Below are 10,474 nucleotides of genomic sequence, written 5' to 3'. Positions count from 1 at the left end.
CACCAACTTCAGGTACCAAGGCAATTCTTAAGATACTCCCCAATAATTACGTTTCAACATTTACTGCATGTTTTACTTAGTCCAAAGGAAATCTTTAATAAACAATGTTAAATTCACCCTTAACTGTGAATTTCCAATGGGTTAAGATACTATACTACAGCACGGAAGACAGAAGTATATGTAAACAGTCAATGACTGTTTCAAATAAAGAAATGAAAATGGAATTTTGTATTTGTTTGGAAGTGAGCAACAGAATTAAAAAAAGCAGTCGTTCAGCGTGTAGTTCAATTTTTTCCTTGATATCTCACAATATTTTTGATATTTGGTATTTTCAGTGACAGGAGGTTAAGAAGTCTTATTAAGACAGTTTCAAGTGGAAAAAAAAGCCAAACCCCCAACCAACCCCCACCTTACCTTCCCATATTTGCTAAACAGATTCTTCAAATCTGTAGCTCTGGTAGTGGAAGCCAGTCCACTCACCCAAAAGTTTCTACCAGAACCGCTAGCAGTGCAACCTAATTAGGAAAACAAACAAATAAAACCAAAACATACCCCAAATGCTAATTATTTCAGCAACTACTTCTGAATTAAAAAGGAGCAATTCCATAAAACTTTTATAGCATTCTCCCCCCATGATTCACATTTCTGAAGGCAAGTAGTACAAGTCCAAAAACTTTAGGATGGAACTACAAGCTTTGATACACGCAACAGAAGTACGTTACATCATTCTTCAAGAAACAAGCTGGACTAGGGCACCTCTGAAGTAACTGTGGCTCTTCAGAATGTGCCTGGAGAGATCCCAGTAACTCTGCACTTACAGGAAAAGACAGAAGATCTGCTAGAGTTGCAGAAACTGTGTTAGTACCCACACACGCTCATGTTTTGCCCTCCTTATCTCCTCAAATCCAAGGGAATGACGATGGATGCAGATTAACCATACCTTTCAAGGAAAGACATCCACCATAAAGCAAGCAAGATAATTTCTCTCCTATTTGTGCCCACACAGATTCCATAGTTGGGGTATGAAGCCTGTGGCTTCATTTACAGGAGTCAGAAAAGACCTAGTTTTCTTTATGCAAGAACTACAGAACACCCATAAAATTTAGCATCTAAACTAGAAAGATAATTTTATAAATGCCTATGTACTTGTAAAGTCTGAAAACCCAATGTCTAGCGATTAAAAAGTATTCGAGCCAAACTCCAAGTTTTAGTGTTTGCATTTCAGTGCGAAGCACTGTTTCCAGTCTCCTTTGAACTGTCCTTTTATCAGTCTTGATAGTGTTCAGTTCTTAGGCTTCAATGAAGGCAGTAAAGCATGTTTCAGTCCAGCTACTTGCTTCCAAACCATCTGCCTTTTTTTTTGTGATATGTAGAATTTCTCAGAACTGCTTTCATCAAGGGGAGACATTTCTTCCAGAACTTTTCTAAAATGGTATTTTATTTGGCTGTCTTTCCATCTCTTTCTTCCTGATAATTTTTGTTACTGTCTCAAGCACGAACTTAGCACTAAGAACACTGTTGCCAATATTTATACAAGTTCCCTAGGGAAGCACACAATCATTTGTGCCAATCTCCTAAAAAAAAAAAAAAAACAAAAAAGAAAAAGAAAAAGAAAAAGAAAAAGGCCTTTTGTATAAAGGAGACTAAGTCTACACCCGTCATCTTCTAGTCTCAAGACCTGCATGGACAAAGGTGTGTCCGTGCAGTTCAAACACATAGGAGATACACTACCTTCGTGTTTCAAAAAGCTGAGCCGTAGGCTTTAATACTTTTACTCCACACGATTCTTCTAGAATTTTAAAACAGCCACCTGCAGTTACATTGGCACCAGCATCCTGGAGAAAGTGTAAAATGAGCACTTTCTTCTTTCTTCTATTTTACCAACGATTTTTAAGATTATTTAAGCTACATTAACGTCCTTTTTGAATTAGCTTTGATCAGTCTTAACATCTCCAGTTTTTGCCCTCCCATAAGACTTAAAGAGGTGCTCCCGCAATGGTACTGCACTTCCAAGACAAAGAAAGACTGGGACTACAAAATCTTCTCTAACTTAGAAACTAGAAGGATATAGGTATTGGGAGACAACCCTCAACACTGGAGACATCTTTCAGATATGTGTAAATTGACTGCAGTCCACCACACTTATGAGCTCATATATTTATTTTTCTACACTCTTATTAATACAGGTCATAATGAATGTGTGGAACATGGAGAACTCCTTGTCCTAAAGAAAATCTTTCCACACAGGCATGGAAATAGCAACACACGAGTCAGAACTGACTTGTATATAGTTCTGTACCTTTCTCCCGGCTTGACCGCTTTGATCTGCATGCGGAGTTACATCATCAAGTAGCTACCTCTCCCCAGTGCTGTTTACTAAGCCAGAAAATTATATAAAATGGAACACAGCACATCCTTTGGAAGAAGGTATGGAGGGGCAAGGCTGTTATCAGACACCTACGTTCCTGAAGGCTCTTTTGAGTGCAAATTTCAAGAAGAGTTTTCCCAGTCCACAAAAAAAACCCCCACACTGAAGTCCTTAGGTAAATGACAGCATGCACAAAACATTCCTTTAAATATTCTGAAGTAAGAAAACACAGGATTACAGACTGTAAGCAAGAGGCAAACAGACCCTAATAGAGCTTACAGCGAGGTCCAATAGCTTGCACAGATAAGCATATAACCCTGGATCTTGGAAAAAGCAGCTGACAATGAGTTCAGTCTGTGTTGTAAATCCAAATTAAACCCAAAGAAATTCTTCCTGTCTAGTCGGTAGATGGATCTCATAATGAGTTTCGTGCCTATTATAGGAATTACTGGAACTTCCACACTTCCAGTGGTGGCCTACCTGCCTCCAGTACATAAGAAGAACATTAACATTCAGTTCTAAATTTTCTGTCTTAGTAAGGTAGGAGAGAATAGAGAGCTGGGGTGAGCTGCAAAGTCTCAGCAGTCCGATGTATTAAAATAAAGAAGTATGATGAAAAGAAGGAGCAGGCACCTGACACTGTTGATCAAGAAATTTTCATCTTGCTTATGATGCATATTTGCACCATAAATAGGATCTGCGTGGACACGGATTTAATAACGTCCATCTAACTTGAAGACAACATTAAGCTATAAGTTTCTGTGGTATTTAAATACATGAATACTAAGCTCCAAATTATTCAGCAAAACAGAAGATGGTATGAAGAATCACAAGCATATAGTAAAGCAAACACAATTGCAAAAGGCTCTTGACTCACTACAAGCTGTCGGTAAGCATCTTCAGTGCCATGAAGGACATATTTGCCACATATTAACGTCTACCTTTGAAGATCAAGATACAAACAAAAGGGTGCGAAACAGATGTCCTTAGAAAATATATAAAAGGAAAATAGGTTTCTTAGGCATAAATAGATTTAAAAATATCCAGAAAGATGTGAATAATTTATGATATTTAACAACTGCAGATTCCAACGCTTTTCAGCTGAAATACCCCATGCAATACAAAAACAGTTTCTCCAAGCAATCAAAGTTCTATTTCTGAAAAGGACACATACCTTTCTCATCCTTCGAGATTATCTTTGTATCTCTGTCCTCCTCAACAGGGCTAAAGACAAAACACCACATTATTCAAGTCAGAAATAAAAGTGGTTAACTATGAATTATGAAAAATGCTAAAATTAAATACCTACCAGTAAATTTGTTGCAAATGAAAACACACCTTTGTATACTTGATTTAAGAAATCTGACAAGAAATAATGAAGTCAGATTCTTAAACGGACTTAGATTAGACAGACGTTTACAAATAACAGTAATTTAAGAAAACAACCTTTGAAGGTTGAGGAAGGAAAGAAATCAAACCCTCTGTGTTTAAAAAAAATTAAAAAATACATCATATCTGCACACGGAGAAATAAAACAGACTCTTTAGGAATAGGCTACAATTTCATCAGTCTCGGTGGCCAATTGAAGGAAACACCTTATTCGCATCACTTAACGACCAATGAAAAAAAGATAGCATCTGGTCTATAACGGAGAAAAAACAAACCTCTTTTTCTGATCACCGCCCTCACTGGCTGAGGACTCTTTAGTAGCAGGGGATTCCTCAGAATTAGCTTTGTCTTCTGTTTTCTTGGCATCTTCTTTGCTATCTTTGGCTTCGGGACCTGCGCCTTTTTCCGCTGTTTCCCCACTAGAGGCTTCCACACCTTGGGAGCGTTTGCTACTCTGATCGCTTAGGGTCTCTACCACTAAAGATTCAGAGTCCGGTTTCTCTTCCTCTATTGTCTGTTCACTTGTCTCCCCTTTCGCTACCACTAAACGCTTTGCTTCCTTCCTTGCCATAGCTTGTGCCGATTTGCTGTCCAAATCTAAAGCATCTTCCTCCAACTGAGCGGCAGCAAGAGCGTCCTCTTCCTCCGCTAGCCTCTTGCCTGGCACCACGTTACTTGCTTCCTGTGCATGCGGCCGCTCCGCTTCGGAAGTTTCTTCGTTAAGTAGTTCAGATTTACAAGTTTCCCCCAAAATGTCGAGTATTTTCTCATTTTCTACGGATTTAACAGGAATAGAATGGCACAAGATTTAATCACCAGGGAAATACAGCAATCACAAATGTGGAACTGGCATGGCTGCCACACTAACACCAAGAGAACTTCTAAGCTACACAGAGATTGGAAAACCCTAGTGTACACAGTGTTAAAAGTACTACGCTAACTGCTGTCTGACAAACTACCAAATCAGCCCTAAAATGTAAACAGGGAAGAAAAATGCCCCCACAGATTTAACAAAAACCTTCTGGCTGATCCTTGATATTCTTCATGAAATCATTCAGCTCTGTTTCTTCTCTAGTTAGCTTCCAGAGTCCGAGATGCTTAACTGAACGTATCAAGGCACTGAGGGTTCAATTTTTAAATTTCTGTGAAATTCTTTTAGCAGACAGTCCAACATGAGAACTGGGCATCTTCTGATGGTGCATGAGTGTGTTTGCAGTCCAGAAAGTGAAAAGTATCTGTATGAAATTTCCATGAAGAAACTCTCTTCTTTCTTCTGTATCCAGTAACTAATCTTTACATTTTAATGCCCTACAATATCTTTTTACTGCTTTTACTGCTCTCTACTTAGTAACAGGTGTGTGCAATATCACAAGATCTGTTTACAAGTAGAATCTTTAGCTTTTAAACTGTGATTAACTTCTCTAAATCCATTTACGTGGTTTAACAGGTTTTTAAACCATTTCACTGGAAATATTGCAAAGATGACAAGCATTAATTCACAGATCTGGGGATATGATTGGGTTTCCAATCTCTATGACCCTGCATGATCTGGATTGTCCATCATAAAAATAATGCAAATTATGTTTGTTTGCTTGTTTTTTTAATAGTTAATGGTTTAAAAAGTATTAGTTGAAAAGAGAGGAATATGTTTTTCTCTAACAGTACCTGGCTCCAAGTGTAGCTTCTCCATTTTCTGTTTAGGAAAATAAACACAGAATTAGGATTGTATAAAATGTATTTTGTAACATAGAATAATAGTAACCCCCCGCTCAATCCCAAGATTGAAAACTACACAAATTCATCTAGGGCATTTAGCACTTTTTTTCACCATCCACTGTAATTATTTTATATAGGTAATTTTTCTGGTACATTAAAGCTAAATAAATAAATAAATAAAATCAGCCACAATAATGTTCTCATATCTAACTTGGAATGTTAAAGAGATCAATAAATTCTCTTTGTGTACCACATGAGCTGCAGGGTGAAAACCAAACCCAGCTACTACTTGATAAAATCAGCAGGACAAGGAAATAATCAACTGTACAAGACCATTTTTATTTGCCACAAAAGTGGAGAAAGTCTTGATAGTCGACTGAAAAGTAGGGAAAAAAACCCACAGGGCATTCTCATTTGACAGACTGTATTCTGAGCAAGATCACATCTATCTTGGATTCTGTTACAATTTCATATTATTGTCATGTTTTCTTTTTTGGCATATGAGCACAGAGTGAATACTGATAATAACAATCTGAAATACAGCTACATTTTGAATTTACCTTCATTTCAATTAAATCAGAAGAGGAGGCCTCTAAATTGTTTTCAATTTCATCGTAATCTTCCTAAACGAATAAAAAAGAAATTATAGCACTTCTTACAAAAAGTAATGTTAGCTTACAGAGAAATACTACTGTATTCAATTTTCCCTAGCAATAATATGAGAAATATTTTCTAGTATTTCACAGATCTCAATTGCTACTTCAGATTGTGACCCAAGAATGAGGAGCAACATATACTTTTGACGATTAAACCCCTTTTTCCAGTTACCTTTAATGTTAATTTCAACATGACACTGTCTACTTCAAAGTTACTCTTATTTAGAGAGGAAATTTATTTCACATTTCTGTAGTTACCGTACATAACATGTACATCTCTCTCCCTCTCCCCAGATATATCTACATATCTAGATGGCCAGGTATATGTGGGCACATAAATGGGCAGAGGGAACACCGAAACTAATACATTACTCTCTCCCAGGCTTCTTTCACAGCAAGCAAAGATGTTCTGCAAGGTAAAGAATCCTGTGACCCATCTACTGTGAACATTTGAAGCCTCTGATAGGTCCAAGAGCGTTTACCACTTAAAGAGTAGGACATGAGAGCTATTCATGTGAAACAAAATCCATATCGCATTCACGTGCTATATTCTATTACACTGAAATAACTCGTATGTGCCCATATGCTTATTAAATAACTTCTGAAAATTTACAAAGACCTCTACTCACCTCATTTTCTGTTAGCTGATCTGGAAGTTCTTTCATTTCTGCTTCGACATTGTCTTTATTATCAGACAGAGAATCAAGAATATTATCAGGACTATAGTCTTCTCCACAGTCCACAGCACTACCGTTATCTATTTCAGCTTCATCTAACACACTAATATCCATCATGTCAATATCCTGCAAGGTATCTAGACTTGCTTCGATATCCTCCTACAGAAAGAAAAAGGGTAGATGTGTATTTATTGTGGGTTTTGTGATGCATATTCTTAGTAACAGCAATCGTGATTTCACTTACCTGCCCATCTCTAGAGTTTTCTTCCAGCCCATTGTCTTCAACACCTTCTTCTTCTGGTTTTCTTCCTAAAAACGGTATCACTGAAGTGAGATACAGCACTAAATTTCATAACACTTCTACTCTTCGCTGAATTATCTATTCAACACTGAATTTGTTTCAACAAATACCCATTAAGACCCTGATTCAGAAGTTCCGGTCTGTCTGGATGTATCAGAAGATGACTTGCCACTTGATACAACTGAACGGCATGAGCATGAACTAGAAGTAGCACAGCTACGTTTTTCAACGGCTACACTCCTCATTTCACAACACTTCAATACCTAAAAAGAAAACACTGTCTAGGAAGGTGTTCCATTTAAAAGAAACACCCTATCATTGTTACAAAACCCTTCCTTCTTACCATTTAATAATTAAATAATTCAACTGATTTAGAATTAGTCTTCACTTTTAAGATTTTTGGATCCACAGATCACATTTAGGCACACCTGTCACCAGCAAACTTGTATCACTATTCAAAACCAACTGCTCTTTCTCTATTTTTACCCTGTTATCTTAAAGGTAGCAGCTTAAATTTCAGAAAGTATCTTTTAAGAACAGGCTATGAGCAATTCAAATAAACCACATGTAACAGGGCCCACACAATGTTTAGTGTCTTTGAAGCAAAATAAATCACTAATGAGCTATTTCAAAACATTTAATTTCAAAACAACGGACAGTTATAAAATGAAATACGACACTAACAAAAGTTATACGTATTTGTGATTTGTGCAACAATGGTTCTAATTATTCCCACTGTAATTTCTCACATCTAAAAATGTATCCCAATGATGATGGAGGTTCAAGGGCTTCTATGAAAAAAGGAAAATGTATATAGTTACAGCAAGGAAATTAGTACCCAGAGTGTTGTGGAGCCACCTTAATATACAATGGCAAAGTTTTCCACAGGAGCTTACGCTGCAGCTGCTTGCTCTGTACCTGACACAATTCTACACTCATAAGTACAGAAACACTTGCAACTTATGGCCTCATCTACAGGTTTCAAGACTTGCTAACGGAAGTACAATTAGGCATCATCATTTAAACTTGTTATCGCTCACTAATGCAATACAGTTTTACAGTTTTCCGTAAGGGAAAAAGAAAAAGCTCTTTAAAAAAAAAAAAAAAATTAAACTAATGAAACAGAAGAAATCAACCTCGTATGGTAAGTTCTAGCTACATGGAAACAAAAGAACTGTATTTGTCTAGACTCCGTACCTTTGCTAGTTCTTTTTGGCATTCTCTTGTTGGTCAGTTCTGAGGGCACAGGAATTTCATCAGGATCTCCTCCTTCATCCTCAATGGCCTATCGGAGACAGCAGCATAACATCTATTGTATTGTTTGTTGTTGTGCGTTTGTACTGGTTTTGGATATGACAGAGTTAAATTTCTTCACAGTAGCTTGTGTGGGGCCATGTTTTGGATTTGTACTGAGAATAGCATTGATAACACAAGGATGTTTTAGTTATAGCTGAGCAGTGCTTACATGCAGCCAAGGCCTTTTCTGCCTCTCACACTACCCTGCCAGTGAGCAAACTGGGGGTGTACAACAAGTTGGAAGGGGACACAGCTGATCCTAACTGACCAGAGGGATATTCTTTACCGAACGATGTCATGCTCAGCAATAAAACTGGTGAGGTGGAAGTTGGCAGGGCTGCCATTACTTGGGGACCAGCTCAGCATCGACCGTTTGATGGTGAGCAATTGTTTTCTTTTACACCGCCTTTTCTGGGTGTTTTTTTCTTTTTCCTCCTCTCTGCTGTGTTTGGGTTGTTTTTTTTACCCTTCCATTTTTTAAAATTATTAAACTGTCTTTATCTCAATCCACAAGATTTCTCACATTTTTACCCTTCCTTACATCCTGCTAGAGGGAAGGGAGCAAGTGAACAGCCATGTGATACTTAGCTGCCTACTAGGGTTAAACCACAACAGCATTTTCAAGAATTTGTCAGGTGGAAACATTAGTGTCTCACCCTAGTTCAGGTCATACAGCCAGGCAGCCATATCAGCTGTAAGAAACACAGAGTAGTAAGGTCGTGTAACACAACCCCACAGCCAAATCAAGCTATGATTGAGGAACAAAGCTCCCCTCATCTGTAAACAAGGCTTCCTGCTCAGCAGGTAAGTGCTTTAACTGTATAAAACTGAGAGTGACTGCCATAGGAACCCAAGTGGATCGGACAGTATTCTCTTCTCAACGCGCAGGCCTATTAGAGCCCATAAAAGGGTCAGGACCGACTACGCTGTTCTTGCCTCATGGAAGTCTGTGAAAATACATTTCAGAGAGGTGGGAGAGATGGAGTCGGTGAAACGCGTGCAAAGGATGCAAGAGAAGAGATACGGGAACGGAGAGCAGGAGGTTCATGCTGGGGGAACAGGAGAGGAAACCGGCGAAGGACGCGCGCACGGCAGGGGCAGCGAACGAGGGACAGACCGGGGCCATCGCGGAATGACATCAGAAAAACGCTCCAAAAAACCGGCAGAGGTGCGAGTGGCGGCGCGGATGTCCGCTGGGGGGGTTCGGGGCGGCGGGGCTGGAGGAAGACCCCGCAAGGCCAACGGCTCTACAGCGATCCGACGAAAGGGGCACGCTGCTGCTAAAGGACACCCGCGGTTCCCTGGGCGCAGCGCTGCGAAGCGGCGGAGAGACGAGGTGGCGCCGCGCCACCACTGCGGCCCAGCTCGCGCCACCCTCAGGACTTGCCTCAGCACCGTGGCTCGGGACTCCGGGCTAAACCCCGAGCGCGCATGCGCACAGCGCCCTCAGGCCGGGGACAAAGGACCCGGATGACACCTCCCCCGCGCGCCCCCCACCCCCCCACCCCCCCGGTTTGCGCCTCACCTTCCTCAGCCGCTCCATGAGAACGCTCTTGTTGCCGCCGCTGTCTAGGTTACGGCGTTTGAGCTCGGCCCGCAGGTCGATGACTCGCAACTCGCTCAGCCGTCGGGTTTCGGGTTCTGAGCCAAGAGCCGCGGCCCCACCAAGGGATACGAAGTCCCCCAGCCCGGCCGCTGACTGACTCTCCGCCATCAAGGCCCCTTCGATATTGCGTCTCAACCCCGAACGCACGGGAGAATACGGCACAATCAAACAGCTAACCTTGCGATCACAGCACAAAATGGTTGGGAGGCCAATACGCGCCGAAGGGAGGGGGAAAAACCCTGCTATGCGCAGGCTCGGAGAGAAGAGCAACGACGAGTAGGGAGGGCGGGGACTGGAAGAAAAGTTGAATGACAACTCTTGCGCAGGCGCAGACGGCGCCGGACGCGTAGAAGGACGGATCGCGAATTCTCGCGCATGCGTACGAGGGCGAAACAGACTGCGGTTGCGCATTCCTGCGGTGAGGTAGCCAAAGGAACTAGTGCGCATGCGCGCCTGCAATAGGGG

General features: G+C 40.6%; 1 protein-coding gene across 3 annotated transcripts; it reads right to left on the bottom strand.

The window, feature by feature from the left end:
• Window positions 1–197: 197 nt before the first annotated feature.
• Window positions 198–10,471, bottom strand: LOC104640369 (scaffold attachment factor B1). 3 transcript variants are annotated; one of them, XM_075736244.1, is made up of 10 exons: window positions 9,929–10,471; window positions 8,305–8,392; window positions 7,051–7,115; window positions 6,759–6,965; window positions 6,034–6,096; window positions 5,423–5,450; window positions 4,033–4,531; window positions 3,543–3,592; window positions 2,462–2,581; window positions 198–515 (listed from the first exon to the last, which is right to left on the bottom strand). In XM_075736244.1, the coding sequence occupies exons 1-10, from the start codon at window positions 10,454–10,456 to the stop codon at window positions 370–372; spliced, it is 1,794 nt and encodes a 597-aa protein (XP_075592359.1). In that variant the 5' UTR covers window positions 10,457–10,471; the 3' UTR covers window positions 198–369. The 3 variants fall into 3 exon arrangements, with proteins under 3 accessions (XP_075592359.1, XP_075592360.1, XP_075592362.1); XM_075736245.1 differs by lacking the exon at window positions 2,462–2,581 and having other exon boundaries at window positions 201–515; XM_075736247.1 differs by lacking the exon at window positions 198–515 and having other exon boundaries at window positions 2,437–3,353.
• Between the last annotated feature and the right edge of the window lie 3 nt (window positions 10,472–10,474).

The sequence above is a fragment of the Balearica regulorum genome, chromosome 26 (assembly GCF_011004875.1).
Source record: "Balearica regulorum gibbericeps isolate bBalReg1 chromosome 26, bBalReg1.pri, whole genome shotgun sequence".
Classification (NCBI taxonomy): domain Eukaryota; kingdom Metazoa; phylum Chordata; class Aves; order Gruiformes; family Gruidae; genus Balearica; species Balearica regulorum.
Note: the sequence above shows the minus strand (reverse complement) of the source record. Positions and strands in the feature narration are given on the sequence as shown.